Consider the following 25,211-nt stretch of genomic DNA (forward strand, 5'->3'; position numbering starts at 1 on the left):
TAAAAAATTATGCTAATGTAAAGTAAACATGTGGTAAATGGTATTTATTAACTATTTTGTGTGACATAAGTCTCTGGTTTAAGGGCATAAAAGTTAAAAGTTTAAAAAATGACATTTTCTGATATTTTACAAATAAACACAATAATATAGTCGTATGTTTACAACTAATATGAAGTATAATATGACATGCAAAAGTAGTCTCAGATTCAGAAGTGTATAAAGTGATACTGGTGAAAAATGAAAAACGTTGCCTGGTCAGGACAGCGAAAACAGGCATTGGGACGAAGTGGTTAACTTTTGTATATGGCATATTATATCACGAAATTTAGTTGGTAGTTCCTCTATACCTATTGAAAATAGAACTAATTGTAAAGTAAGTTGGATATTTACATGCCATAAGTTAAGGAAAAGATCTTGGATATCTATCCACATCTTCCTCAAAACAGAACAATTCTAAAAAAAATATGGGATAGAATCCCAATCTCTCCACAGTTCCACCAACAGAGGGGAGACTGAGAAAGCTATATTAAATTGAGTATTTGCGGATTACGTATAATACTACTTTGAAAATACCTTATAATGAGTTTATTGTAGTGTTGCTCAAGATGTGTTAGCATATGTGATGTCATGATCTTTTAAAAATTTATAGTTACCGAACTTTATATCAAACTCCTCCCAAGTTAATATGTTTGAGCCTTTTACTAAGGAGGAATCTTCATTAAACTGTTGATAAATTTTCTGTTTCCAAAAATAGCGTAAAGTGATTATTTAGTAGATTCGTAATTATTAGAGGAAATTTAAAGGATATATCCTTACTTTTTTAAGAAAGGAATTAATGACTTATCAGGTACTTAAGTTCTTTGTTGTAAATTTTGAATAAGATTTAGTGACACACCCATAACAATGTCCTTTAAATTAGCGATGGATAGTTTTCTTCCATGGTGAAATGTTTAATTATGGAATCAATAATTCTAATACCTCTAAAGGCATGTGTTTGTGGAGAAAAAATCCAGCATCTCGTCCGGTTGAAGTATAAATAAAATCAACTTTATTCCATATTCTTTAAAAAATTCCAAAAAAGGGGGAAGTCATAAAACCATACAAAGTGCACTTTTGTAGAAGACACTTACGTGTTTCGGACTACATGTCCTTACTCATAACTTGCTCTAAAGGCATAGTATGTATTTGGAAAAGTAAACTGAACGTTTTGTAGCAGGTTGTTCAGTGTGCACAGACTACTTTTTTTATTGGCAGCACTGGTCCTGTTTACTCAGAAAAATGCACTGCTGAGAATGATGATCTTTTTAACCAAAATATCAATTGACTCGATGATTGATTGGAAGCCTGATTACACTCGTTAATTATTGTGAAACGGGCGTTCTTGGGAATGCTCACTCATGATAATCTTATAGTGTAAATGCACCCTATGGCATATGAGAATATGGGCAGTCGTGTGTTAGTGTGTATGTTTGGCTATTTAAGATGTGTAGCTCCCTTTTCTGGCAGATCCTAATTACCTTCTTCCAGCACTTATGCATTGTATATACCATTAGAGAACTCTTAGCTGTATAAATCTATATAATAAATTAGAATGATCCAGCTCATCGCATTTCTTCCTGCAGTCCAAACCACGGAAGGCACCTCTAGCAAGATGTAAAGTACAAAAGAAGGAAAAGCAATGCTGCTCCACAAACTTGCAATATTCTTTATTGAGGGGAGTATATACAACTGGATGACATAGCTAAAACAAATATGCTCCAACATCTAACAGGGATTCTGTCAAGGTCCGGTTTTACAACTTAAACCAGGGTTCCCCAACTCCAGTCCTCGAGGGCCGCCAACAGTGCATGTTTTCAGGATTTCCTTAGCACTGCATGGGTGTTGGAATCATCAACTGTGCAGGTGATTAAATTATCACATGTGCAATACTAAGGAAATCCTGAAAACATGCACTGCTGGCGGCCCTCGAGGACTGGAATTGGGGATCCATGACTTAAACTAACAGTATTGCTATATACTGTATGTTCTAGTACACAATCTTAATGATACCAGTTTTGCACTAACCAGCACTGAGAATTCTAGTTTTGAAACCAAATACAAACTAGCCTGTAAGTACATGGACACACACTCAATGCAATTCAAGGTAAATTCGCATGTTGTTTCACAGCTTGATTTCTCAGCTCTGGCACATTGGATTACTAAAATACAAGTATCATGCATATTGTGTATTAGGATCTAGCTATATCACTGGTTTCAACAATAAAATCATCCTAACGGGTTCCCTTTAAAAACTTAGATCAATAAGAAACACATAGTAAAATTTTACATCACATTTTTATTACAAATATAATGTGTACCCAATAATTCATACCAATTCAGTCATGTTGTATTATTTGTATTCATGAAAACCATTTCTAGTACTAAATATGAAAATAAAGCTATATTTTGCATAAAGTTCTTAGAGATTTAGATGACATTACTGACACAGTGGACAGGCTCTTGTTAAACTTGATGTTCTGCAGCTTAGATGAAATCATATGATCCACAGCATAAACTGAGCCATAAGAAGCTCTTACCAACAGCCAGGTATAGTGGTAATTACTGGCCAGTTGCATTTAGGTTTATGATTGAGTGGACATTCACTGCTTTGCCTGACTTGATATTCCATATGGACAAAAGTATTGGGACTTACTTCTAATCATTGAATTCAGATTTTTCTTTCTATCCCATTGCCACAAATGTATAAAACACAACCCCTAGCCATTTGTGAAAGAATAGGATAACTTGTATCACTAGACAGCCCGAGTTGGTTGTAAACGCAGCGGTATACAACGCTATGCCGCACCGCTGCGTTTACAACCAACTCAGGCTTTCTAGTGATACAAGTTATCCACTACATGGTCAAAACATCATGTTAAGACTGCATTAGAAATAAAATTGCATGAATATTTAACTTCTGAGAGTGCCTTGTATCTTATCTTTGGACGTATGGTGTGGAAGCCAACAAGTGCACCTCAATATTTAATGTGGCTGTGCCTTATCCTGCTTGCAAATTTGTGAAAGGATGGATTGTTCAAAAGAACTCCCTCAATTTGATCATGGTCGTGTAATAGAATGTCACCGTTACCATAAGTGAGTTCATGAACTTTCTTCCCTTCCCTAAATATTCCAGCATCAAGTACAAGTGGCATTATTGTAAGTGGAGCATTTAGGAAACAAGTTATTTGGCCACGAATATCAATTAGCGTGAGGCACATAGTGCACAAAAGTCACCAACACTCTTTTGACTCACTAACAGCAGAGCTCCAAACCTCCTCTGGCATTAAAGGGGTATTCTGGTCTAAAATGATAAGTTTCAATTCCCTCTATGTGACTGCAGACTTATAAATCCTCCCAGTGCACCCACTGTGTATTGCAAGGATTAGCTAGTTTTGGAGCTGGGATTGGTGATCATGTTACTGCGAATAAGCAATATTTACACTCCCAGCCAGAACCCGACTACTAACATATTGAGCGAGGCTGCTCCCACTAGATGGGGCTCGAGTTCGCTTCATATGCTTGTATTGAGCGACACCATGCCCACTAGCTGGGTTCTGGCAGGGAGTATGCAGATAGTAACCGATGTTCCAGTCTCAAAAATTGGCATTTTACCGAATTACTCTATTCTGGTGACAAGTTTACCACAAAAAAAATCATTTTTAGTAGGAACAGGAATGTAAAAAATTATATGGAGCCAATTTGAATCAATATTAATAAAAATAAATATAAAAGTGGCCTCAATATTTCCAATTGTTCTCCTTTTCCATTGGGCTTTATGGGGTTTTCTGTTGGAGTAGTCCAAAATATCTATGGGGTTTTCTGCTGCAGTAGTCCAAATTGTCTAAAATTACTGGAGAACTATTCCCTATTGATCAGTTTGTGAATTGCAATTCATCCTTCGTAATTAATTTATTGGAGTGTGACTGAAATCTTCAATATGTTGGCGTAACATAACAGGAGCATTAATAAACTTATGCACAATATAGAAACGGAGTTATTAATCATAGTCTATCGAAACAATTTTTAATTCAGCATCAAAAAACCCTGAAAATTTATGTCTTATTATATGAGAACAAATACCCGAAAATATTCCAGACCGATTTCAGAGGCTAATCAATAGGGAATCCTTTTGGATCTTCAAATTGGCCACGTTGTCCTATGATGGTCTTAATTTAAGCTAATATTATGTACGGAATCTTTTAGTTTTGAATGATTTAAGGGGGTTGTCCATTGTTTGGACAACCCCTTCTCATTCCACTTGTTAAAATTAGAAAATAAATAAACCTATACTCATATTCAGTGTGGCCGCGGGTCCACCGATTGTATGAAGTTGTGTTCCCAGGGTTCACGTGACATTGTTATGACACGCGAGCCCCGAAACCTACCGTATTTTTCGCTTTATAAGACGCACTTTTGTTCCCCCAAATTTTGGGGGAAAGTAGGGGGTGCGTCTTATAATCCGAATATACGGGGGGGGGTGTATATATATATATATACACACACTACAGAGTCCAGGGGAGGTGCGGGCAGCTCTGGAGCTCTGCTGGGGGACTTGTGAAAGCTGGGAGCAGCAGCGTTTGATCTCCTGCTACCGCTCATATAATATGCACAGCCGCTGTCCACCACCATGGTGCTGAAAGTGCACCGCGGCGATGGGCTGGGGCAGCAGTGTATATTATATCTGCCTGCGCCCTTCTTTGATTGCACATGCCCCCTCCCCCGTGTTAGCTATGGCCCCCATGCTGCTGCAAACAGTAAAATAATAAACTTTTTACTCACCTCCTCCAGCGTGTCTGCCCGGCCTCCCTCCTGCTGCTATGATAAGGCACAAGAGATTTCACTCTGCCGTGCCGATCACATGACCGGCTGAGAGCCAGGAAATGCAGGAGGCCGGAGCTCAACCCCGAGGAGGGGGACACAGACAGGACAATGCTGGAGAAGGTAAGGAAAGTTTATTTTACTAAAAGCAGCAGCATGGGGCGATATATAACACAGGGAGCTGTGTGCCAGCAATAGTGGGCCGTGTGCCGCCACATGGGGCCATGTGCCAGCAATAGTGGGCCATGTGCCGCCACATGGGGCCGTGTGCCGCCACATGGGGCCATGTGCCAGCAATAGTGGGCTGTGCGCAGCCACATGGGGCCATGTGCCAGCAATAGTGGGCTGTGTGCAGCCACATGAGGCCATGTGCCAGCAATAGTGGGCCATGTGCAGCCACATGGGGCCGTGTGCCGCCACATGGGGCCGTGTGCCGCCACATGGGGCCATGTGCCAGCAATAGTGGGCCGTGTGCAGCCACATGAGGCCATGTGCCAGCAATACTGGGCCATGTGCAGCCACATGGGGCCGTGTGCTGCCACATGGGGCCATGTGCCAGCAATAGTGGGCCGTGTGCAGCCACATGGGGCCGTGTGCCACCACATGGGGCCGTGTGCCACCACATGGGGCTGTGTGCCGCCACAGTGGGCCGTGTGCCAGCCACAGTGGGCTGTGTGCCAGCCATAGAGGATGTGTGCCAGGCATAGGGGACATGTGGCATCACTGGGCCATATCCAGATTCAGAGGGCTAATTTTAGGATGGGGGGGGCTATGAGGGACATATACCCTATATGATTTGTCAGACGGACACTGGCATTATAAGACGGACCCCATTTATTAAAAAATTCTCTATTCCTTCACCAAATTTGGGGGTGCGTCTTATAATCAGGTGCGTCTTATAAAGCGAAAAATACGGTATCAGTGCCGACTTCCTCCTCCTCACCTTTGGATGTTTCACCAAGAAGTCAGCGCAGCACTCACATCCTACTCAAATGTCTGAAGGAGAATCAGACGCTGGGCGCTGATTGGTTGCAGTGCTCGCGTGTTATACCAATGTGAGGTCGGCCCCGGGAATGCGACTTCAGAAATCATTGTAACCGTGGCAGCACCGGAAATGAGTATATGCTTATTTATTTTTATGGAGGAAAACAAGGGGAATGAGTAGGTCTTGTCCAAGTAGTGGACATCCTCTTTAATAATTATATACAGTACAGACCAAAGGTTTGAACACACATTCTTATTCAAAGAGTTTTCTTTATTTTCATGACTCTGAAAATTGTAGATTCACATTGAAGGCATCAAAACTATGAATTAACACATGTGGAATGAAATACTTAACAAAAAAGTGTGAAACAACTGAAAATATGTCTTATATTCTAGGTTCTTCAAAGTAGCCACCTTTTGCTTTGATTACTGCTTTGCACACTCTTGGCATTCTCTTGATGAGCTTCAAGAGGTAGTCACCGGAAATGGTCTTCCAACAGTCTTGAAGGAGTTCCCAGAGATGCTTAGCACTTGTTGGCCCTTTTGCCTTCACTCTGCAGTCCAGCTCACCCCAAACCAACTCAATTGGGTTCAGGTCTGGTGACTGTGGAGGCCAGGTCATCTGGTGTAGCACCCCATCACTCTCCTTCTTAGTCAAATATCCATTACACAGATGTGTTTGGGGTCATTGTCCTGTTGAAAAATAAATGATGGTGCAACTAAACGCAAACCGGATGGAATAGCATGCCACTGCTAGATGCTGTGGTAGCCATGCTGCTTCAGTATGCCTTCAATTTTGAATAAATCCCAAACAGTGTCACCATCAAAGCACCCCCACACCATCACACCTTCTCCTCCATGCTTCACGGTGGGAACCAGGCATGTAGAGTCCATCTGTTCACCTTTTCTGCGTCACACAAAGACACAGTGGTTGGATCCAAAGATCTCAAATTTGGACTCATCAGACCAAAGCACAGATTTCCACTGGTCTAATATTCATTCCTTGTGTTCTTTAGCCCAAACAAGTCTCTTCTGCTTGTTGCCCGTCCTTAGCAGTGGTTTACTAGCAGCTAATTTACCATGAAGGCCTGCTGCACAAAGTCTCCTCTTAACAGTTGTTCTAGAGATGTGTCTGCTGCTAGAACTCTGTGTGGCATTGACCTGGTCTCTAATCTGAGCTGCTGTTAATCTGCGATTTCTGAGGCTGGTGACTCAGATAAACTTATCCTCCACAGCAGAGGTGACTCTTAAGCTGGGTTTACACACTGCAACATCTCAAACGACATCGCTGTAACGTCACCGGTTTTGTGACGCAATAGCGATGTTGTTTGCGATGTTGCAGTGTGTGAATCCTATCAGCGACCTGGCCCCTGCTGTGAAGTTGTAATCGTTACAAATCGTTCAGGACCATTCCTAGGTCCTTTGTTTCCCGCTGTGCAGCATGAAGTTTCAGTGTGTGAAGCCTTTTCAGCGACTTTGTTAGCAACTTCCCTTTCAAAAGGCTGCTTATCAACGTCCCCAACAACCAGCTAGGTCGCTCTGCAGGTCCGGATCGCTGTTGAGTTGTTGGCCAGGTTTGCCTGTTTGAACGCTCACCAGAGACTTAGCAGAGACTTAGGGAGGTCGCTATTGCGTCACCAAACCGGTGACGTTACAGCGATGTCCTTTGCGATGTTGCAGCGTGTAAACCCAGCTTTAGCCTTCCTTTCCTGGGGCGGTCCTCATGTGAGCCAGTTTCTTTGTAGCATTTGATAGTTTTTGCCACTGCACTTGGGGACACTTTCAAAGTTTTCCCAATTTTTCGGACTGACTAACCTTCATTTCTTAAAGTAATGATGGACACTCGTTTTTCTTTACTTAGCTGCTTTTTTCTTGTCATAATACAAATTCAATAATTTCTTGTCATAATACAAATGAAAAAGTATATTCAGTAGGATTATCAGCTGTCTATCCACCAGACTTCTGCACAACACAATTGATGGTCCCAACCCCATTTATAAGGCAAGAAATCCCACTTATTAAACCTGGTGGGGCACACCTGTGAAATGAAAACCATTTCCAGTGACTACCTCTTGAAGCTCATCAAAAGAATGCCAAGAGTGTGCAAAGCAGTAATCAAAGAAAAAGGTGGCTACTTGGAAGAACCTAGAATATAAGACATATTTTCAGTTGTTTCACACTTTTTTGTTAAATATTTCATTCTACATGTGTTAATTCATAGTTTTGATGCCTTTAATGTGAATCTACAATTTTCAGAGTCATTAAAATAAACAAAACTCTTTGAATGAGAAGGTGTGTCAAAACAATTGGTCTGTACTGTATGTCAATAAATCCAATAAACCTTTGGTAATGAATAGGTTTCCTGATAGAATGTTTTTTCAGGTATATAGTGACCAATATGTATGTTTCCATGGGGGTGTATCCCAATGTGTATAGTCACATACATGTGTAAAATTGAAAATCTGGTTTAAATCATTGGTCAGGTTGATCAATTGTATTGTTTAATACCTTCAGTGTTATTTTTATATGTATTTCTCTGCATTTTTTTTATCACAGCTTTTATTATTGATTGTAACACCACAGCTATAGAAAAAAGAAGTACCTGAGGAAGGGACGGGCCGTCCCTGGAAATGCATACTGCCAATAAAATTGAAAATTCAACCTATGGATGAGCTCCTGATCACAGGACCTGAACCATCCACCGTTTTTCCTCTTTTCCTGCACTGGAAAAAGAGGAGCCCTCCCAAACTTGTAATAGTAAAATTTCTGTCCTCTAAACCTCCTAGAATGTTTGCAAGTATATCTGTGCAGCACAAGGTATACTGAAATCATTAACTGAGTGTCACATAAAAACTTTTCTTTAAAGAGTTATCCACCTCTTTTGTAATCTGCTGCACACAGCTTATTTTGTATTTTGTATTATTAGCATCTCTTCATTCCTCTGTCGCGCTAATGCTCAACTGGTTAGAGTGGTCTTACAAGCTTCCGATATGTGCAGAAAGGTCAGTCATGTGCTGAGCGACTGACATGAAGGATCCCATCACTATGTGGAAATGTAAGTAGTGCAGCACTTGACTTTTGCAGTGGTCCCATGCTTACAGCTTGTGTACAAGGACCACCACAATGTGAGCCTTGCATCACTGAGGAAAGTACTGAAGATAGTTTATTTTGTTATTTTGGGGTTTTTTGTTGTTTTATTTTACAATATTTGCTGCTGCAACTAAAACTTGGAGTTTTTACTAATATCCAATTACATCAGTATTCTGTATCATAATCATAATCATCATCTTCATCATCCATGAGAGGTTTCCCATTAAATATCTCTGAAGCCTTCATTTTTTTCTTACTTTCTCTGCTTTTCTCAAAATTATAGGAGGTTTCACACCCTCTCAGCATTGTATTAGAGGACATCCATCGCTCTCCACGGCAGTATGGTGGCTCGACACACTGTCCTTCCTTGATGTCAGTTCCTTTATCAAGTAGCAATCTTCTGACCTTAAGAAGATTGCAGGTGCAGTTCCAGGGGTTCCCATCCAGGTAGAGGTGTCTCAAGCGAGGCAGGGATTCTAAAACATCATCATCTATGGAAGCAAGCTTATTGTTTCTAAGGTTCAGAACTTGAAGATGCTTTAAATGTTTTACATCATGGACTCCAACTTGATCTATCTTATTTCCTTTGAGGTCTAACCTTGTAAGAGTAACCGGAAGCCTAAAAATTGTAAAAGAACAATAGAGTTTAATTACCAATAAATGAAAAGAGCAGATAACTATTGACAGAAGTTAATAAGCTCTAATTTTGTTGGGTGGAGATCAAGAGGTCAGGGTCATTGACAGAGCTGAGGTTGCATAAGGATGGCTGTATATAGGCATAAGCACATTTAGACAAGGTTTTGTAGGTTTGTCTGTACATACCTCTGTTAAATTGTAAAGTGTTGCGGAATATGTTGGCATTATATTAATAAAATTAATTAACTAATTAGGATTAGAACATTGGATGACACGTGAGAAACTTAAAAAGAGTTAAATGCATAAGTAAAAAGTAAAGAGAGTTGGATGACTTCCATGGGTGTTTAGAATTGAAAGGGTGCCCATCTTGTTGAAGAAAACAGAATACAGTTAGTGAACGTAGCAAAATTTTAGATGGCTCCTATAAGGGACAGACAGTGTAACAACAATGATGCCTATTTTTTTAAGACTGGAGTTTTGTATGCTAGCTTTAATGAGGAGCATGCAGAATAAGATGCATCAAATTCAATAAGAGGCATAAGCCATTTAATAAATTCAGCGCATTTTATCAGTAGCTTGTGCCTCGCCAAAAATGTTACCCTAATCAGGGATTGAAGTAACATTTTTGGGGTAAAAAAAAATGGCACTAATTTTCAACAATTTGATGGTCGATAGTAGCAACATCTTGACTCCTCTCCAGCCCTGCCCATTTTGGTGGAGCTACCCAAAACTGGTGTGACAACACCAAAAGTCATAACAATTTTGTGCAACTTTGCATCACACAAAAATTTGTCAACATAGATTGCCATTCAGTAATACACGGGTAGACAATAGTACTTTGGAATAATAGGTATTCCAAATTATTATCTAAATAAAGAGTGATCACTGTTTCAAGTCCCCTAGCAAGACATTTAAAGAAACATTTAGATAAAAAAAGTTAAAAAAAAACACCCACTCTGAAAAAATAAACCCTTTCATTAAATATTTTATTTATTTCAAATAGTGAAGTACCCCAAATTGTAATTATTAAATAAAAAATAAATTATAAAACTATGGGTCAGTGTTATCGTCTATTCCTATTCATTATTTCCCCTTATTCTTAATGGGTAAATTTGACTCTATTATGTACCATAACTTGTGCACCAAAAAGCTGCACACTATGTATAAAAATAAAATAAAAATAAATCTTAATTTTTATATAGCGCTAACTTATTCCGCAGTGCTTTACATACATCAGGAACACTGTCCCCATTGGGGCTCACAATCTAAATTCCCTATCTGTATGTTTTTGGAGTGTGGGAGGAAGCCGGAGAACCTGGAGGAAACCCATGCAAACACGGGGAGAACATACAAACGCCTTGCAGATGTTTTCCTTGGTGGAATTCGAGCCCAGGACCCCAGCGCTGCAAGACTGCAGTGTTAACCACTGAGCCACCGTGCCGCCCCATTTACTATTTTATTTATTATAATATAATAGTGCCCCAGAAGAATCATGATGGAATAAGTGGAGAAAACAATTCATTATTAGAAATTGGAGCATCAAAATAACAAGCGGCCCATGGTTATAATGCATAGTTTTTATACAATAAATACTTGACCTGTAATTTAAGCAGGGAAAAAAAAGAAATAAAAAGTTGTTGTAAAATTTGTATTCACATTGGCCTTTCTAATGGAATTCTATAAAAAAGAACTTGTCATAAATATGTAGTTTTTTACCTCGTGTAAGACCTTGTGCGCACAGTTCGTTTTTTATGCAGATTAGGTGGAGAGTTAGTGGAGATTGCGGCCGAAATATGCATATCTATCTTTATGGTAGCACAGTCAATGAGAATTTTTAAGTGCTGTGCACATGTTGCTTATTTTTTACTTGCAGATTTGGTGCAGAAAATAATTTGCAGCTTGTCAATTGTTGGTGTGTTTTTTTTCCTGCATTTTTTTTATCCCTTCTGCACAATGATTTAATTAAAAAAACAAAAAAAAAGCATGGCACAAAAATACACCAAAAACACACAACTTTTTTGGTGTGTTTTTCTACCAAAATGTGCATATTTCACGTGGGAAATTTCAGCACCAAATCTGCAACAGGCGCGCAAAGCCTAAATGTGAATTTTGTTCCTGTGCCTCTTCCATGTGTATAAATCTAGTCTTTTTAAAAAAACTGGGCAAGATCCTCATCGCTTCTCTATGGGAGTTATCATAGAGAAATGATGAAATCCATAAGACATCTCTAGATTGGGGACATACCGACCCCCACATTGAACATAAGGGATTATTTATAACTGGGGAAGAGAGTGAGAGCTGACACTTCAAGCTCCATTGAAGTAAGTCCTCCTGGTATGGACAGATAATTGCTATACAGCAGATGTGCAAATTCAGAATGAAATATGAGACCTATGAATACAGAGTTTGGAAAGTGTCACTTTTGTAACCTCTATAGATAACTCTGGTGAACTTCAAAAACTTGTACCAGACTTTTGGGCACCGGTGGTCAGTGATGAATATTAGAATTTGTATTGATCCAATATTTATGGGAGGTACATCTTCAACATCGCAATCCTGATGGGAAGAACATACATACATTTTCAGAATTGTGAGGCCTGCCTATGAGCTCAACATTAAAATCAGTCAGATGGATGATGCTATCCATTCAATGTTTCATATCAATAGAAAGGTAAAATCGTGATAAGAAACATGACTGTGATATCTTTCGCCTAGGACCTCCAGAAGCAGCAATATCCTGTAAGTCACATCCCATGACCAGCCCTATTATGAATCACCAGATGGTCAGATATGTGGGTGTACCGTATTTTTGGACCATAAGGCACACCAAGGTTATAGAGGAGGTAACAATATTTTTTAAAAATTTGAAGCAAAAAATTTAGTCATTATGCATTGTTACTGTATGTGGGGGGATCTGCTGCTGACACTATTATGGTAGTAAGGTTACCCAATTCTGATCTAAGGTCCCCAACCTGGTGTATATGTCTTCCATTCTAGTATATACACTGATGAGAAAAATGGTAACAATGTTTTGAACTCTCGACTTTCAGGCTCCATATATCACCATCCACTACAGCTTGGAATGTGAGACAACTATCATTTTGTAGACAATCATCTGGCTATCTCCTACATAAATTTGACTTGCCACTACTAAATATATTGTTACTGTTTTGCTCCTGGTGGTAGAAAAATCTTTTTCTTCCTGTATACTACAAATTACAACCTGTTCTCACATTCCCTAATAGCTCAGTATGTTATTAGGTTGATTCCCAAGTGAAAGTTAACTTGTTCAAGTCAAGCAGTAGCTATGAAAATTTCCCAAGAAAAGAGAAACGGCATCATCCAGCTCACGATAGAGGTTTTTTGGGCAAGAAATTGCCAAACTGCATCATGTGAGTGCCATGACAGTTGGAAGAATACAAAATGATGTCCGTCCATCCATTCAAAAGCCAAGAAGTTGATGTTCAGGCAAAATATCGCAGTCAACAAGTCGGCTTATCACAAGGTCTATCAGTTCATGATAGTGGAGCTGGCTTGTATGCTTCAAAATAGTGAGATCACAGACGCCCATGCAAGCACTCTGCAATACACAAGTCTGGAATGGTGGCCCAAAAAAGGTGAAGAATAGTTGACTTCAATGTAGTCCTATGAAGCGTTGGCTTGAGTTTACAAAAAGTACGAAAAGTGGACAGTAGAAGATTGGAAATGGGTGATTTGAGGCAATGAGACAAAAGTCAATAGATTGGTCTCTGGTGCAAATTGGTCTGGATGGAACAAGAGAAAAGGGGCTAACAGATTGAGAAATTGAAGGAACTGTCAAGTTTGGTGGAAGAAGCCTCATAATATGGAGTTGTTTCACAGCCATAAGCATTAGATATTTGTCCAGGATAAATGGTTATCTCAATGCTGAGCTATATGTGAGTATCCTACAAGACAAGTTACTTTGTACACTCATGTATAGTGCCTTGCGAAAGTATTCAGCTCCCTTGAATTTTTCACCCTTTTCCCACATTTCAGGCTTCAAATATAAAGATAAAAATTTTAATGTTATGGTGAAGAATCAACAACAAGTGGGACACAATTGTGAAGTTGAACGAAATTTACTGCTTATTTTAAACCTTTTTTAAAAATAAATAACTGAAAAGTGGGGCGTACAATATTATTTGTCCCCTTTACTTTCAGTGCAGCAAACTCACTCCAGAAGTTCATTGAGGATCTCTGAATGATCCAATGTTGTCCTAAATGACGGATGATGATAAATATAAGCTACCTGTGTGTAATCAAGTCTACATATAAATGCACCTGCTCTGTGATAGTCTCAGTGTTCTGTTTAAAGCACAGATAGCATCATGAAGACCAAGGAACACAACAGGCAGGTCCGTCAACCTGTTATGGAGACGTTTAAAGCCAGATTTGGTTATAAAAAGATTTCCAAAACCTTAAACATCCCAAGGAGCACTGTGCAAGCGATCATATTGAAATGGAAGGAGTATCATACCACTGTAAATCTACCAAGACCCGGCCGTCTAACCAAACTTTCATCTCAAACAAGGAGAAGACTGATCAGAGATGCAGCAAAGAGGCTCATGATCACTCTGGATGAACTGCAGAGATCTACAGCTGAGGTGGGGGAGTCTGTCCATAGGACAACAATCAGTCGTACACTGCACAAATCTAGCCTTTATGGAAAAGTGGCAAGGAGACAGCCATTTCTCAAAGATATCCATAAAAAGAGTTGTTTAAAGTTTGCCAAAAGCCACCTTGGAGACACACCAAACATATGGAAGAAGGTGCTCTGGTCAGATGAAACCAAAATCGAACTATTTGGGCACAATGCCAAACGATATGTTTGGCGTAAATGCAACACAGCTCATCACCCTGAACACACCATCCCCACTGTCAAACATGGTGGTGGCAGCATCATGGTTTGGGCCTGCTTTTCTTCAGCAGGGACAGGGAAGAAGGTTACAATTGATGGGAAGATGGATTGAGCCAAATACAGGACCATTCTTGAAGAAAACCTGTTGGAGTTCGCAAAAGACCTGAGACTGGGACAGAGATTTGTCTTTCAACAAGACAATGATCCAAAACATAAAGCAAAATCTACACTGGAATGGTTCTCAAATAAACGTATCCAGGTGTTAGAATGGCCAAGTTAAAGTCCAGACCTGAATCCAATCAAAAAATCTGTGGAAAGAGCTGAAATCTGCTGTTCACAAACGCTCTCCATCCAACCTCACTCAACTCCAGTTATTTGCAAAGGAAGAATGGGCAAGAATTTCAGTCTCTCGATGTGCAAAACTGATAGAGACATACCCCAAGCGACTTGCAGCTGTAATCGTAGCAAAAGGTGGCGCTACAATGTATTAACTTAAGGGGGCCGAATAATATTGGACGCCCCACTTTTCAGTTATTTTTTAAAAAAGTTTAAAATAAGCAATTCACAATTGTGTCCACTTGTTGATTCTTCACCATAACATTATAATTTTTATATTTATGTTTGAAGCCTGAAATGTGGGAAAAGGTTGACAAATTCAAGGGAGCCGAATATTTTTTGCAAGGCACTGTAGCTCTGTAAAAACTTTGGACCGTCCAGTTTATATCTTGTTTTATCTGAAATGGATTGCATTCTTCTATGTGCAATGTATCTCCATGGTTTACATTTTGTTTATTGATGTCCAGTTAAATAAAGAATTATTAAGAAAAGGTATAGTCTTAAGGGGGCTTTACACGCTACGACATCGCTAATGCGGAGTCGTTGGGGTCATGGAATTTGTGACGCACATCCGGCCGCATTAGCGATGTTGCTGCGTGTGACACCGATGAGCGATTTTGCATCGTTGCAAAAACGTGCAAAATCGCTCATCGGTGACATAGGGGTCCATTCTCGATTATCGTTACTGCAGCAGTAACGATGTAGTTCGTCGCTCCTGCGGCAGCACACATCGCTATGTGTGACGCCGCAGGAACGAGGAACCTCTCCTTACCTGCCTCCCGGCCGCAATGAGGGAGGAAGTAGGTGGGCGGGATGTTCCGGCCACTCATCTCTGCCCCTCCGCTTCTATTGGGCGGCCGCTCAGTGGCGTCGCTGTGACGCCGCACGGACCGCCCCCTTAGAAAGGAGGCGGTTCGCCGGTCACAGCGACGTCGCCGGGCAGGTAAGTATGTGTGACTAGTCTGCGCGATGTTGTGCGGCACGGGAAGCGATTTGCCCGTGTCGCACAACAGATGGGGGCGGGTACCCACGCTAGCGATATCGGGACCGATATCGCAGCGTGTAAAGTAGCCTTTAGTGTATGTAAACTTTTGACTTTACAAAAAGTAATAAAAAATTCCGTAAAACATTCTCTCTCTGTTATTATTCTGGCATTTTGCAAATACAACTGATTTTAGTAATCCTATTTGACCTATAATGGGAAAGTCTTATTCTGATTTCATATCAGATAGTGAGAAAAACATGTGTATGTGTCTCTTTAGATAGTATGTGGACCTACGACGATGTATCACAGATGCTTGTGCAAACGTGTCACCTGCCATATTGCACAACGTGCAGCACGATACAGTATGCTCTCCAGAGTCCAGATGTGCATTGCAGCTGATCGTGGCCACTTTGAGCATCAAAGTTAAATGAGCGCCATATGCGTGACCAGCATTCAATGTTTTGGGGGGTCATGGGTTTCATATCATAGCAATTCTGTATGCAAGGTGTCGATTCGTGTTGAATTGATGATGCCCTACAATTCTTAATTCACTTTTTTCTCTATCTGGTTCTGTTTTCGAGATAAAAATGCTAACTCCGCTGTTTTCCACCAGGTGGCGCTATAGGTGGTTTCATTACGTAGTGCATGGCTACTTTACTATACCTAGACACCACTTCTATGCCTATAGCTGCCGCAGTTCTCAAGTTAATGGCGGTGTACAGGATATGGGTGGACATACTGTATATACCAGGGTTCCCCAACTCCAGTCCTCAAGGACCGCCAACAGTGCATGTTTTCAGGATTTCCTTAGCATTGCATGGGTGTTGGAATCATCAACTGTGCAGGTGATTAAATTTTCACATGTGCAATACTAAGGAAATCCTGAAAACATGCACTGTTGGCAGCCCTTGAGGACTGGAATTGGGGACCCATGGTATATACCATGCATTGGAATTGGCTGTATATATACTATACCCTCACTGTGAGCTCCCCAATAATTGGCCTAGTAGTGGAATTGCCCAGCCTTGTCCATTAATCGTTAGTCAATTGTGTAATTGGCCTGACAATTGGGGGCACCAATAGTGCTGTTTGTGACATATTGGTGGCAACAGTGGAAAATCTGGGTGATTTCCTAGGTTGTTTACATAACAGGAGTCTCCCTGTATTTTTTTTTTCTTTATAGGTTCATAGCAAGTGATAGGTCTTTTTTAAGTGTATACCATAAACATAACACACCCAGTGTGAATACCCAAAGTCAAACTAAAGAACTATCAATAAACTTACATCTCATCTTTAAAGAAATGTGTTTGAAAAAAAATGGAGAAAACATATCATATATTTTTACCTTAAAAGGTTTGTACACTACTTGGACAACCCCTTCTCAATTAGCATATTTGCCTACATTAAAGTAAAAATACATACTTGCCTCTGGTGCCTGCGCTATTCCAGTGTTGTCAACACGCACTCTCCTGGGACTCAAGTGAGTTTGTTACATTACTGAGGCCTGCACCCAAAAGTGCTAGCTTCCCTTTCGTTGCCTTCGGATGAATTGAACATTAAGAGGAAATCAGAGCTGAGGTTGGCCACTCACTTCCTCTTGAAGCTTGATACATCCGAAGGCAGGGAGAGTGAAGCCAGCACAAATTTGGTGCAAGGCTTGTGTGATATGACAACATCACATGAGTAGAGGCATAGTGAGTGCTGACACCACTGGAACGGCGCAAGAGGCAGAGATGAACACATCATTGGTAATTGAGAAGGGGTTATCAAAGTAGTTGACAACAACCTCTTAAAATGGGTAGCCCCACAACGCACATTTATTGCCTAGCCACCAATGCTTTTGTTTCACTCACACAAATGACTTTGGGTCTCACTTTCTTAGGACTGCTAGAGGTCCTAATAGATAGACCACCGCGTCGTACATTTATGATCTATTTTGTGAATAGGAGATAAACGTATTTAGTGCAATAAATCCTTTAGAGGTTAAAAGGTATTGGGTTTGGAACAACTTGCACATGCTCGGCCACCACTACTTTGACATCATTGTGAATTTCAGAAAATATAAGGTATTGTTCAGACCTTGTGTTTTTCTTCACATCTTATATCTGTACAGGGAAAGCTACTGAGGCACTCATCCATTCACCTAGTGTGCGCCAAAAGCGTGTTATTTTGGCATACAATGCATTGAAATGCACCAATATACTTTATTATACTGTATAGGAATGTGTAATTGTCTGCACAGTTTCCTTTTTTTTATATTTACAATAGAAATCAATGGCTGATGCTTGTCTATATAGTAACATACATTACAGCTTCAATTTGTAGAATATATATACCTGATACAGCAAATAAAGAGATTTGAACAAGCCTTTAGATTCATTTTAGTTCTAGATAATTTGGTGGCCCGAGCTTGCTGACTTGATGAGCCTTGTGGCATGTCTGACTTTGCTATAAAAAATGAAAACCTCATTAAATTTTCATATTTTAACATATTGCCATTTTCTCCTTATTTAGTAAGTACGCATCTTTTTAGGGCGGCCTATCACACTCCCTAGCCAAACTAATTTCACCTAATCCCTCTACAACGTCTCAGAACATAACCCCACGTCAAACTCCATGGCACCCAAATGCATCTCAAGGCTCTGGCCAACTGGTCCAGGAAGCCATTATCTATCCCCCATGAGATGGCTGGATTGTCATTGTAAATAAGCACTTGTACCTTGCCCCTCCCCCCACCTCATTGTAGATTGTAAGCTCTCACGAGCAGGGTTGCCATTTTTCCCTTTAAATATTGTATCTTCTATAATTGTTACTTGTTTGTATATGTTTATGTATATGATATGTATATGTATACGAGCCTCCTGAATTGTAAAGCGCTGCGGTATATCTTGGCGCTATAGAAATAAAGATTATTATTATTATTATTACTTACCCCAAAGGAATAGAAGTTAAAAGATTTTGTTCCATAGCTAGGTTGGATAAGTAACCACACCACTGAAGTGCCTTGTCTTCAAATACAAGCATGCCATTATTATCCAGAAATAGGTGTTTCAGGCTGGCCAGGCCCTTCATATCTTGTACAGTTATTCTTGATATCTGATTACTGCTGTAGTCAAGCCTCTGCAACTTTGTTGGCAGTTTTTGAGGAAGAGTTGAGAGTTGGTTCTTGGAGAGATCTAAAGATGTCAGATTGATAACAACATGTAGTCCATCCCCTGATAACAACTGATTTCCAGAAAGATTAAGATCAAATAGATTTTCTAGCTGCCTCAAATCTCTGACACGCACACTTTTGATATGATTCCTCTCTAACCTCAAGGATAATAGAGATTTAGGCAGTTGTGGTGGAACTCTAACAAACTGGTTTCCAGCTAACCTAAGATATTGTAAGCTTGGAAAATGTGTGAAGAAGTTGTCATAGAAGAACATCAGCTTATTGTTCTCCATATTCAGGTATCTGAGATTCGGCAATCTGGCCACTCCAAATGTGGTGTGCATCCCATTCCCATCCAGAATAAGGGTCTGTAAATTACTCAGTGATGAAAAAGCATGAAATGATAATGTATTTAGCAAATTGTTCTGAATTTCCAGAACTCTGAGTCTGGTTAAACCTTCAAAGTCTTGATGATTAAGTGAACAAATCGAATTATCACCCAATTTTAGGACTTCCAGCTTTGAGGGAAATGATCTTGGAATACTGGTCAACTTATTGTTCCATACTTCTAACACCTTCAGGTTATTCAGTGCTCTGAATGTATTGTTTTCAATGGTTTCTATCCCACTGGAAAATAGCACCAATTCCTGCAACCCTGGCATCTCATGGAAGTCTGAAAACTGTAAGAACAGATGTTATGTCAAAAGCTGGTACTGTAACACATCATCTATGTCACATAAACATTAGCGCACTTTACGGAGATTTAATAGAGCTTAGTAAGATGTAGCAGCTTGTATGAGCACATGGTCAACCTGTGACAACATCCAAGTCTTGAAACCATCAATAACAAAACTGAAGTCCTCCAGTGCATGCCAGGAAAGATAATAGCATCTTTGATTTTGATCTATGTATGCCCAGACCCATTCCATATGTAACATATATTCGAAGACATGATATTTTTAACATTCTGCTGTCTCTCATGAGCAAAAAAATACAGTTGCATCAAAATTATTCAACGCTCATTTCAAATTAGGTTTAACAAAAAACTTTAATGAGAACTTTATGCTGTTTGCAATAAATTTCCTTTGGCACTTGAAACCTACAGCATTTGGACGGCAAGATGGGTTTAATAAAGCATCAGGAGATCCTAAGAGAAAATGTTATGCCTTCTGTGAGAAAGCTAAAGCTCGGGCTTCATTGGACCTTACAGCAGGACAACCATCTCAAGCATACATAAAAGATCAACAAGACTACTTTTCAGAAGTCCTGGAAGGTTTTGAAATGAATGGTGGGCTTTGAAGAAGTCAGTTGAATATTAGTAAACACGATGACAACAAACATTGAAGATTGGGCTAAGATATCTCAGGAGCACTGCCGGAAGCTGGTGCAGCAGGTGATACCAGCAGGTTGCTACAGGTCATAACAGCCAAAGGCTTGTCATGAATTGTTTCTGAGCAGTATTCATTAAAAGTGGCATTTTGTGTTGAATTTGGAGACACCACTTGTTATATCAGTTGTGTTGAACTATTAATATTGTTCTTATTTGATTCGTTTAATGGGGTTCTCCAGGGAGCTAAAAAGTTCTTATAATGTCCCTGCCTTCATAAAGTATAAAGATGATACCAAATGCACAATGCAGATCTATTATGCTTACAATGCCTGTTATTCAGTGTGACGCTGGAGCTGCTCTTTGCTGCTCCTCCTCCACTCTGGGACCTTACCTCACCCATCAAGGAGCCTATTCCATGTTGTTAGAAACAGATAGTCCCTAGGTAATATCTGCTTCATTCCAGAAGACAGAAGCAGCCAGGAGAATGATTGTTACCAATAGCATGGAGTAGGCTCCCTGATGGGTGATGTAATGTCCCAGAGCGGAGGAGGAGCAGCAAAGAGCAGCTCCAGCGTCACACTGAATTACAGGTATTGTAAGCATAATAGATCTGCACTGAGCATCTCTTTATAATATATGAGGGCAGGGACAGTAGAAGAAAGCTGAAATTTTGTACATTTTGCAATGAGAGTTCAATTTCTGCTGTGCATTAGGTTGTGGCTTCATTTGAACCCCTGAAAAATAGGGATCTGGCGGAAAACCTGACAGAGCCCCAATAGAGCCATTTACTATTAGGAAGTCAAGGGAGTCCCATTGGACGCTGTTTGGCCTCCATCCTGGCAGTATTTATCTTTTACAGACATGCACAAAAACCTCCATATTCTTGTGGGATAGCAGGTACACCTCTTTACTTTAAAGTACTATTATTAATGTGCATCTTTTATGGCTTTATTCTAATTAAAGGGAACCTGTCACCACTTTTTTGGACTATAATCTGCGGCCACCACCACCGCGCTCTTATATACAGCATTCTAACATGCTGTATATAAGAGCCCAGGCCGCTGTGACAACATAAAAAAACACTTTATAATACTTACCTAACGGTCGCGCTGTGGTGGAATAGGGCCTAATGGGCGTCTCCGTTATCCGGTGCCGGAGCCGCCTCTTTCGGCCATCTTTGTTCTCCTTCTCTAGCCACGGTGCATGACGGTTTCAACGTCATCCACACTCGCCGGCATTCCGGTCCTGAGCAGGCGCACTTTGATCTGCCCTGAGAACGGCAGATCAAAGTATTGTAGTGTGCCTGCGCAGGTGCGGCGAGTGTGTATGACGTAGCCGTGTCATGCACACAGGCTTCAGAAAAAGGATGAAGATGGCTGAAAGGCGAGGCGCCCGCACCGGACAACGGAGACGCCAATTAGGCCCTATTTCACCGCAGAGCGACCGTTAGGTAAGTATTATAAAGTTTTTTTTATGTTATACCCCCGGCCTGGGCTCTTATATACAGCATGTTAGAATGCTGTATATAAGAGCCTGGTGGTGGTAGCTGCAACTTATAGTTCAAAAAAGTGGTGACAGGTTCCCTTTAACTGCATTGTAGCCAGCATGCCACCTAGTGCCTAATTCAGGAATAGCATTCTGACTATATATACTATTATAGATAAGTGCCATGATCTATACATATATTTTTTTTTTTTTTAAAAATGTTTCCTTTTATTCAGCATCTAGTTTGAGAGACATTTTCTTCTATCCATTAATAGTAATAATACAGTAATAAAAATGATTAATAATTATTATTATTAATTACTTCTAGATATGGAAGATTATATTTATTTATTTTTTTCATTTATACATGCCTACTTGATATTTATGATCACAACATTAATGTATTTAAATGTTACATTCATTTTCTGGAATTTATTGTGAATTTATTTTACAATTTATTGTAAATCTGTACATATTTTACTTTGTATTATTTCAGCAACCTGATGAATAAGACCAATTGGGTCTCTCATTATGAGGGGTGGTGGTTGATTACCGTATTATTTATAGTATTATTCCCGTATTGTAGTGCAGGTCAGAAATTTTACCTAAAATAGTATATTAACATTGTCTGATCAACTTTGACTAAAGGGTACTTTACACGAGACGAGCTATCGTGCGATGCATCGTCGGGGTCACGGTTTTTGTGACGCACATCCGGCATCGTTCATGATGTCGTCTCATGTAACACCTCTGAGCGACGCAGTATCGCTCACAAATCTTGAGTCGTGTACTCGTCGCTCAGTTTCAAAATATTGTTTATTTAAAATGGCGCCGGTTGTTCATCGTACCCGAAGCAGCACACATCGATCCGTGTGACACCCCGGGAACGATGAACTCAGCGTGCCTGCATCCCGCGGCACCCGCCGGCTATGCGGAAGGAGGTGGGCGGGATGTTTACGTCCCGCTCATCTCCGCCCCTCCGCTTCTATTGGCCGGCGGCTGTGTGACGTCGCTTTGACGCCGAACGTCTCTCCCACTTCAGGAGGTGGACGTTCGTCACCCACAGCGAGGTCGTATGGAAGGGTAAGTACGTGTGACGGGGGTTAAATGAGTTTGTGCGCCACGGACAGCGATTTGCCCGTGACGCAAAAACGACGGGGCGGGTGCGATCGCTTGTGCTATCGCACGATAGATCGACTTGTGTAAAGCAGGCATAACACTCTCTTCATGTAGCCTATACCATCCTTCCTGCTATAATTGGGGAATTTGTACATGCACTTGCACTTTACTTTTTGATAAATAAATGTGATTTTAGTCTACCCTGTACCCTCTATATTGCCTATGATATGCTGTTACCATGAATTATGCATATTCACTGTCCTTTTGTTCCATACTGTAGTCTTGATTTTGATTTAACTTTTTTCACTGAAAGAAATTTTATTAAATTTTACATTAATAAAAAAATATTTGCATGCTACACTCCTTGTCCGCCTGTGATTTTTGTTTGTTATGGAGTTTGTGCATATGTCCTTAGGCGCATGTAGACATGAGCCTGATTGGACCACTTAAAATGGTATTTTTTGTAATTTGGTTGATAATCATACAAATATATTTTATTTTGTATTACGGTATTTCAGCAATCTGATGAATAAGACCGATTGGTCGAAAAGTTCAGAATTTGGTTGATCAGAATTTGGTTGCTACCACAATATTTTGGAAAATTCTCCTATGATTTATTATAAATAAACTTTTTAACGTTGAATACAAATGTTCTTATTTGTGTGCGGTGAATTGGTTTGAATTGTAGTTTGGATTATTCCACTCCACCTCCACCAGAAGTCCCATTGTGTGCAGGTCAATTTAATTTATTAATTATGCACAAAAACCTGGCGGCCCATATGTTAGTGCTTGTCTGAAAAAGACAAACACCGCACACACAGAGGCCATACAGAGTCCAAAGTGACCCAGTCAACCTCATAATGGTGAATATCTTCATTGGGGTTCTGTTACGGTTTCCATCAGAATACTATTTTGGGGGGAGGATTTCTCATGGTGCTCAGCAGAGAACACTGTACAGTATAAGGCCGCTTTTACACGTCAGTGTTTTACACCAGTATTTCATCAGTATTTGGATGCCGAAACCAGGAGCGGAACTTACAGAGAAGAACTAGAATTGAAAGACTGGCACCTGAGCTGTGATTTGGAGACTCTCCTGGTTATGGCATCCAAATACTGATGAAATAATGAACCATCTTTTAAGTGTGACCCTAGCCTTATTTTGATTAGAACTGTAAACTATTTTTGACCACTAGATGGCACTAACAGTACATCTATTACTAGGAAGGAACCATAAGAAAGACATTTCTTTACACCCAACAAAGACAATATCAGTCAATCTGTTCACACAGGCTAAATTGGTGCAATTGATCTCAATGACTGACATTTGCTTTTGGTTTTCACATTGGAATACAGCTGAGGAAAAATACACTAATTGAATAACATTGGTCCAAGTGCAATCCCTTTTTTATGTGTGATTGCACTCGTCCGATTTATTCGCCCTTATGAAAAAATCACATCTCTCCTGTGTTTTGGAGCCACTCCTGGTTTTAGTTTACAATAAGTGGTAAAATACCGACCAAAAATACTGACCAAACTTACTGAATAAAGCATTATTCACATATACAACAGAACCAAACTATACCATTATAATTGTAAGGTATACAGTCGTCCTACCTGTAAGTGCCTGATCTTGCTGTGACTGATGTATAGTTTCCCTGTGGTGGCAGGAATATTACTGGGAATGGCCAATACTCTGTAACATTGCATGGTCCTCGGAGAGTCACAGCTGCAGCGACGAGGACAGGAGGCCAGACAACTGTCCATGCAGAGAGCAAGACATAGGACTATAGTGATAATCATTGTCAGGAGTGCTACCAAAATGCCTAAGAAATGATATATATATATAGGGTATATATTGTGATTATCTGTATTTACAGGTGATAGGAAACAATAGTGTCTGAGTGAGAGCGTGTGTTATTGGTAAATAGCAGTGTGCTGTGACCAGGGTACTGGAATGTGGCTATCTGCACTGTGTGTGTTTTCTGATAACCCAGGTAAATTTTATAAATGAGTCAATTAAGAGACCTTACAGATACATCATGGTGGTGACAAGTGCTAGCTGTTCTTAAAGATAATGTGTGGCTGTGAGAATAAACCTGCATATCCACACAAAAAAAATACTTTATTTTAACACATAGGGGCAGAATTACTAATTTTGTGTAATAGTCAGATAAAATTTGACAAGACACTACAGATGTGTGTAGCGCCCCTGAACCCATCAGGGCACTACAAGGTACTGCATCCTGCCAAAGATGCAGGGCCTACCCCCAGCGAGCTGCCCGGTTGCAGATCTAGAAACCTCTGCACGGGGCGATGAGGGAGCAGCAATCGCCACCTGGGAGCGGTCCGATGTTGA

The 25,211-nt window shown here is 40.2% G+C and overlaps 1 protein-coding gene across 1 annotated transcript; it reads right to left on the reverse strand.

The window, feature by feature from the left end:
• Positions 1–9,096: 9,096 nt before the first annotated feature.
• LOC142297226 (nephrocan-like) lies at positions 9,097–24,655 on the reverse strand. The gene is made up of 3 exons (XM_075341484.1): positions 24,470–24,655; positions 18,700–19,601; positions 9,097–9,550 (listed from the first exon to the last, which is right to left on the reverse strand). Exons 1-3 carry the CDS (start codon positions 24,653–24,655, stop codon positions 9,097–9,099), a joined length of 1,542 nt encoding a protein of 513 aa, XP_075197599.1.
• Positions 24,656–25,211: the final 556 nt, after the last annotated feature.

Source organism: Anomaloglossus baeobatrachus, chromosome 3 (assembly GCF_048569485.1).
Source record: "Anomaloglossus baeobatrachus isolate aAnoBae1 chromosome 3, aAnoBae1.hap1, whole genome shotgun sequence".
Taxonomy (NCBI): domain Eukaryota; kingdom Metazoa; phylum Chordata; class Amphibia; order Anura; family Aromobatidae; genus Anomaloglossus; species Anomaloglossus baeobatrachus.

Bases quoted from the DNA above. Each gene is read 5' to 3' on its own strand.
- LOC142297226 (XM_075341484.1), bottom strand. From the start codon at position 24,655: ATGATTATCACTATAGTCCTATGTCTTGCTCTCTGCATGGACAGTTGT. The intron at 19,602-24,469 runs GTAGGACGACTG...CTGTTCTTACAG, and splicing joins GCAAGATCAGGCACTTACAG to TTTTCAGACTTCCATGAGAT. The intron at 9,551-18,699 runs GTAAGTAATAAT...TACAATTTTTAG, and splicing joins TTAACTTCTATTCCTTTGGG to GCTTCCGGTTACTCTTACAA.